The following is a 7,264-nucleotide window of genomic DNA, read 5'->3' as shown; positions in this document are numbered from 1 at the left end:
ATTATTCCTAGAATCCCCTCGGGTTGATCTATCCCCATAAGAATTTACAATTTCACCAACAAAATTAACTTGAGTGGCAAGCTCTTGAAATATAGCTTTTTAGCTGTTCTGCTGTAGATTTGCAAGAACGCTACCCACACAATAGCCATTATTACCATCTGGACAATAGCATCCATCAACACAGGGAAGTTCACTATCAACACAGTGAGTTTTCTGGCGACAGGAAAATGGGCAACAATCAATGCATTCATTGTAGACAAGATGCTCCTCACATTTAACAACTGCAAAAACAGAAGACACAGAGAATATTATGTGATTTATGCTGTTGTTCCAATTTCATTTAAGAAAAGAGTTCTGTTCAAAGGTTTATGCCTCTATAAATCCATTAAAGCTTTAAAGTCTCTTGATAGATATATATATAATGCATTTGAAAGCTAGTTTCAAAATTGATGTGTCATTTTCCTTTTCCATTCTTGCAACCAATCATAGAAGTAGATTTTATTTCATATCTAAAATGCTTTCCAAAACTACAGCTGAACCAAATAGAAAATTGTTTGCCTAACATTTGAAACAATGTCTGCAAGATACTACAGACTTGTGAAAAGATAAGTTCATGAGACTTATTTTCTCACTGCCCTCATCTTGGTGCACAACACAAAGTAGTTATTCTTCCTTCTATGTGCCTCCTATAATCCCATAGTTTAAATTACTTGTAATCTTAAAATCTGGATGTGCAAGAAGAAGGATGGTTGAATGGAGATAAAGTTAATAGATACAAGATGTCCTTGTGCATTGCTTCTGGGAAGCTGAGATGATGGGAGTAAATAGATAAGATATACACTATATCAGTGGTGGCGAACCTATGGCATGTGTACCAGAGGCGGCACTCAGAGCCCTCTCTGTGGGCACGTGCACCATCGCCCCAGCCCCGCCTCCCCCACAGCCTCCTCCTCACCAACAGCCCCCCCCAGAGGAGAGTCACCCCCAAGCATGGCCCGCGTGGAGCAGTGCAGCCAAGGACATGGGGGTGGAGTGGGAGTGGAGTGAGCAGGAGCAGGGAGCAGAGCGCGGGTGGGGGTGGTAGGGAGGGCCAGTTTTGGGGCACTCAGTCTCTAAAAGGTTCGCCATCACTGCACTATATGATATATAAGCACTGAACACTTCAACAGAACATTGATTTCCTACTTTCTTTGGGAATGAAAATCATTATCACACAGCATCAATGTTAAATGTTCTTATTCCTAACTTGATGTTATATAGTATGTTATGAAATAGTGTATTAAGTTTTTGATCAGATATACAAATTTTATTTATTTATCTATTACAACAATACATGCAGAAATGTGTTTCTCGCTAGTTTTGCATGCTACCAATTTATTTAATCATTGCCACTCTGTGTTAGTAAATGTAGCAATTTAAAAATCAGGGTTTAAACATTATAAACTTAGTCAAAGCTGAACTGATTAAGAATGTGAAAACAAAATGCGGGGGGGGGGGGAGAGACAAAGACTTGGGAAAACTACAGAGACTGGAAAACATTCTGAAACCCTTCAGTGCCTACCACATTGCTCAAAATTAGCCCGCCATTCGTGGAGTGGTCTTCCTGCTTGAGCACAAGTCCTTGCGTATTCGGTTAATGCATGACACCAAGTGGTATTATCAATGCCTGACCTTAAAAACATTACAATTAACATAATATCATTATCTCTATTTCCATGCAAGAGCAGGATGGTAATAATAATATTGTTACTAGCAATCCAGAGATATTATTGATAACAGTATTCATTATTATTTTATTATTATTTTGAGCAATGCACAAAATGCAAAACAACATATTATAAAAGCAATACAAATAGCAGTTATATTTTATTTGAAGGTTAAAAGCTGTCAGTACTAAGGATACATACCACTATCTATTCATTATCATTCTTATTAGTATTTTATTTTGATAGAAAATCAGTATCGCCCAGGTACAATCATAACTTTTGTTTATTTATAATTATATAAGCTCTTAATTGAATTGTATTTTCAAACATACTTATTTCAATGAATTTAAGCTAAACTCTAAATCTCGTTTTAGTGTCATGTGAAAGGTTTTCAGAACGATTCACAACACGTAAGTTAGATAAAGTGCCTTTAAAGGTAAAGGCAAAGGTTTCCCCTGTCTAGTCATGTCCGACTCTAGGGGGCAGTGCTCATCTCCATTTCTTAGCCAAGGGAGCCAGCGTTGTCCAAAGACCCTTTCCAAGGTCATGTGGCTAGCATGACTATACTCCGAGGTGCATGGAACACTGTTATCTTCCTACCAAAGTGTACCTATTTATCTACTCGCATTTGCGTGCTTTCGAACTGCTAGGTGGGCAAGTAACAGGAACTCGCCCGATTGCATGGCGCTCAAGTCACAAACCAGAGCGTCAGTTTTCCAGCTGACAAGCTCAACATATTTAACTGCTGAGCCATCACCTGCCCCCCCCTCCAAAGTGGCTTTAAAAAAAATAAAAATAAAATAGATTAATCTAATTTTACCGCTCAAATGGCACATTAAACTGCAGGTAACTTAAAACAGATATCAGATCTGGTCTTCACAAATAAATCTCAGAGACAAAGGTGTGAGTAACATCCATTTCTGGAATCTTAAGCTCATTATTCTAGAACTGAACCATGATTTAGTATTAAATCAAAATATAATCAGCTAATGAGAATTCAAAATACATAAATTTAAACCGCTCAATTCTATGGGAATGAACAAATGAATATCACTCTACAACACTTGAAAAAGAAGCAGGTGGGAAATAAATACTTGGCCAAGATGAATCCTGCTATGTGTATATATTATGTCATCTTGAACATGTTGAGAACTTGCTCCTAGACATCATGATGCTGTCTGAGATATGAATGGTATGAGGAGATAATTATATAATAAATAGACCCATGTATATTCGTGAGCTCTTTTGGATCCTAGCTATCCACTTCTAAATCTGGACTTCAAAAAAAATGGATACTTACATACATAAATCATTTGTGCAACTGGCCATGAAAGGAAATGGGCTCACAAATTCATGACAGTCTTTAAAGGGGGACCAAAGCAATACGCTGCATAATGAGTATGTCCTCTGAAAACAGAAAAAAAGTAGAGAATTTTTTTTAACAGTACCAAAACAGAAAACTGAAAAGCAACTCAATAAGTTCCTACTACCCCAGGAGTTGTTGATACAGGTTTTACAGAGGAATTATTGAGTGTCATCATTTGTACTTCTACAACTGTCTGGTTTGGTACAGCAACCAAACATCATAGGTACAGACTCCAACAGATAGTTAAGACTGCAGAAATAACAATTGCAACAGTCTGCCATCCATAGAAGACCTGTATATTGCACAGGTCAAAAGGAGAGCTGAGAAAATATATACAAGACCCCTCACATCCTGAACATAAATTGTTTCAACTCCTCCTCTCAGGACACCACTACAGGGCACTGCATGCCAAAACAACTAGACACAGGGACAGTGTTTTCCCTCGCTCCATCAATCTGCTGAACAACTAATTCTCACAGTGCTGTCTAATATCTATATATATTTCCCCATGTGGTATGGCTGTAGTATTATCACATTCTTCTTATTATCTTCTTTACTCCCCATTCTTATTGGGATGATAATGATGATGATGATGATGATGATGATGATGATGATGATGATGATGATGATGATGATGATGATGATGATGATGATGATTCTGTTGCTTTGCATATACACTGAAAGCTACTGCACCGGAGACAAATTCCTTGTATGTAATCACACTTGGCCAATAAAGTATTCTGTTCTGTTCTGTTCTGTTGTTCTGTTCTGTTCTACTCTACTCTACTACTCTACTCTACTCCACTATACTCTATTCTATTCTACTCTATTCTATTCTATTCTATTCTATTCTATTCTATCTAGAATAATTAACAACCCTAGCATTAAAGAAACAGGTTGTCACTTTACTTTAAATCAATATAATATAGGGAATAATGTTGGGCCCGAAATATTGTTGCATGACACAAACAATTGCATTTAGAGTTATGGCCAGAGAAGATAATATGCAACAATTCCCAATAGTGGATGCTGTTCCCTTAAACTGTGCGTCTGATCACCTCTCTTCTCTGAAGGAAGCCATTCCATTTATGCATCATACATCAGAATATAAACCAACGTCGTTTCATCAGCAGTAATCTGCTGATGAAATGTGTTATCATCTACCAGTCTGATGTAGTTTCTGATTCTTTGGGGGAGGATTTTAGATTTAGAAATAAATAGGTAAACTATAATATAAATTTTTATTCTTATCAAATATATATCCATTATAATTACAGGTAGTCCTCAACTTACAACAGTTCATTTAGTGACCATTCAAAGTTCCAACAGCACTGAAAAAGTGACTTATGACTATTTTTCACACTTATGACCACTGCAACATCCTCATGGTCACGTGACCAACATTTGGATGCTTGGCAACTGGTTCATATTTATGACAGTGGCAGTGTCCCCAGATCATGTGAACAATGTTTGTGACATCCTGACAAGCAAAGTCAATGGGGAAGCCAGATTCACTTAACAACCGGGTTATGAATTTAACAACTGCAATGATTTATTTAACAATGGTGGCAAGGAAAGTCGTAAAATGGGGCAAAACTCACTTAACAAATGTCTCACTTAGCAACATAAAATTTTGGCTCAGTTATAGTCATAAGTCGAGGACTACCTGTACAAAATGCATTCTTACTATGCTCTGTTAACAGAGGCACATTTTAAACATAGATAAATAAATTTTGCAAACTCATCCCATACAGGATACATAAAGAATGTTATTGAATATAAACACTAGGAAAAAAATTCTAGATTTTTTATGGAAAACTGAAATTTATGGAAAACTGAACTACATTAGTCAAAATTATAATAAATGTATCTGGTTTTTTGTTCATTTGTTTGTTACTGACAATTGCCTGTAAATAGAAAAGTTGTTTCACAGGTGCTCATCTAAATGCTTAAAATCTAATTAAATTCTGATAGCAGGCACTTCCAAGTATCTACAAACTATAGCTTTAAATGATAAAATACTAAATTCTGAAAAATAATAAAGTATAAGATATGAAAACCAACTCAGACATAATAAGAATATAATCCATCAGCTAACCATATTCATCAGCTAATGTAACTCCTCAGCTTGTTTTGTTCCAAAAGGAAAGAATTATATCTTTTGAAGTAAAAACTTACAGTATATAACAGTGGTAGCGAACCTATTGCACGGGTGCCAGAGATGGCACTCAGAGCCCTCTCTGTGGGCACGCGCGCCATCGCTCCAGTCCTAGGTCTTCAGCTGGGTTTTATAAAACCTTTTCGCTTTAGGCCTCTGCCACCATGCGCAAAAAAAAAAGGTTCAATCACTCAGTCAATTTCAACTTCTTGCGGGGAAAAAAAAGATCTTGCAAAGTTGGAATTGATTGATTGAACTTTTTAGTCCCACCCAGTCTGCCATTACCACCGCAGCCACGCCCAGCCAAGGGGCCACACCCAGCCAATGGGCCACACCCAGTCAATGGGCCACACCCAGCCAATGGCCACACCCACCCGGCACCCAACAATGCATAAATGGGTTTTGGGTTGCAGTTTGGGCACTCGGTCTCTAAAAGGTTCGCCATCACTGGTATATAAAAAACTAGTTGAAATTAGATAGAATCAGATTTTTTTCTTTTTGACTGCTTGATTGCTATGTTGTCTTTTTTTCAGGAAATCTAAACAACATGTACAATTCCCACAGCCACCAACTTGTGAGGCATATTAAGCTGAGAGATAGCCTTAGTCAGCCTCAATGGTAGAGCGTGGTCAAAAACTTGAGTTTTCCTTGTCACAATCCAATAACCACTTCACTATAATTCACTGATTGCTCCTACGACACTTTTGGCATTTATAAAGTCTTCTAGATCACAGGGTCTCTCAACACTATGTCAACTAAGAAAAAAAATACAAGCCAGTATGGCAGACTTACATAATAAAAGGGCGATGATTGTGACTGAATAGACAAAAAAGCTTCATATTTAGAACTAAATCTTATTTTGTGTGGTGTGTTGAATAATCATACTTACCTGCAAAAATGCATTAGTTCGAGTCAAACAGGGTGGTTCATAACTAAAAGATGTGCCCCAGGAACGGATGTTCTCCTGGGGAGGATTTTCCCTCCAACTTTCCACAAATTCTTCAATATCTTCTGTAATTTTTTCTAGGGGGCAAATACACAGATGCATAAATGCAGGAAGTTCACTTTATCATCACTGTGTTTCCTTCACAATTTCCATCTTCTTAAGTAATATTAAGTTAGTTCTAATGAGTTCTGAAACGGAGTCAGTGTTCAGTCATCTAGCCATTAACACCATGCTGTCTAATGGAATCATTACAGTGAAGACAGTTCAATTGCTACTAATAGAATAGTATTGTAACATACACTGGGAATCTTCACTCAGAATAATGTTGGAGTTTATGATGTTTTTTGTATGAATTTTAAAAATTCTTTTTGCATTAGGGATTTTCTGCCATACTGTGTGGGCATCTCACACAGAGACTCATCATGGGATGAGTCTCTAATCAATAAAGCATATAGATGCAAATACACAGAAAACGCATAATATAGGACATACATTACTGATTACGATTCCGTAACACAAGCAATCTGTCTGTATAAGCTGTGGGGAAGAATATCATGAGAAATTTTCTGCATACACCTTGGAAAGACATTTTTTTGAGTATAATAGAAGATATCAGAATTTTTCTCTCTTATTTGACTGATTACAAGAGCCCTGATTTTCCAGTTCCCATCCATTTTTCCATATAATGAAATCTGTACTTATGACCCAAAATAGAAGGTCAGGCTATTTAAAAAATACCTTGCTGGCACAACATTGCCTTTACTTAACTCCTAAACTACATTAATTTAGTTCTAATGTTCCTGTGTCTTAAATATTCCATGCAGATAAAACTAGAACAATTTGATAGGTATGTATTTTTTCTATGTTCAGTTTCATTATAATATAATATTATAATATAATATAATATAATATAATATAATAATATAATATAATATAATATAATATAATATAATATAATATAATATAATATAATATAATATAATATAATATAATATAATATAATATAATATAATAATATAATATAATATAATATAATATAATATAATATAATATAATATAATATAATATAATATAATATAATATAATAT

The 7,264-nt window shown here is 35.8% G+C and overlaps 1 protein-coding gene across 1 annotated transcript in view; it reads right to left on the bottom strand.

The window, feature by feature from the left end:
• The window catches only part of OTOG (otogelin), a gene marked incomplete at its 5' end in the record, with an annotated part of 95,809 nt that overhangs the window by 83,276 nt on the left and 5,269 nt on the right, over positions 1-7,264 (bottom strand). Inside the window, 5 exon segments of the mRNA XM_015825376.1 lie at positions 156-281; positions 1,562-1,671; positions 3,007-3,113; positions 6,120-6,253; positions 6,674-6,713. Of these exon segments, the coding sequence (XP_015680862.1) occupies positions 156-281; positions 1,562-1,671; positions 3,007-3,113; positions 6,120-6,253; positions 6,674-6,713 (517 nt within the window).

Source organism: Protobothrops mucrosquamatus, unplaced genomic scaffold (assembly GCF_001527695.2).
Source record: "Protobothrops mucrosquamatus isolate PMUCROS unplaced genomic scaffold, P.Mucros_1.0 scaffold2605, whole genome shotgun sequence".
Lineage (NCBI taxonomy): Eukaryota > Metazoa > Chordata > Lepidosauria > Squamata > Viperidae > Protobothrops > Protobothrops mucrosquamatus.
This window is presented reverse-complemented; position numbering and strand designations above follow the sequence as displayed.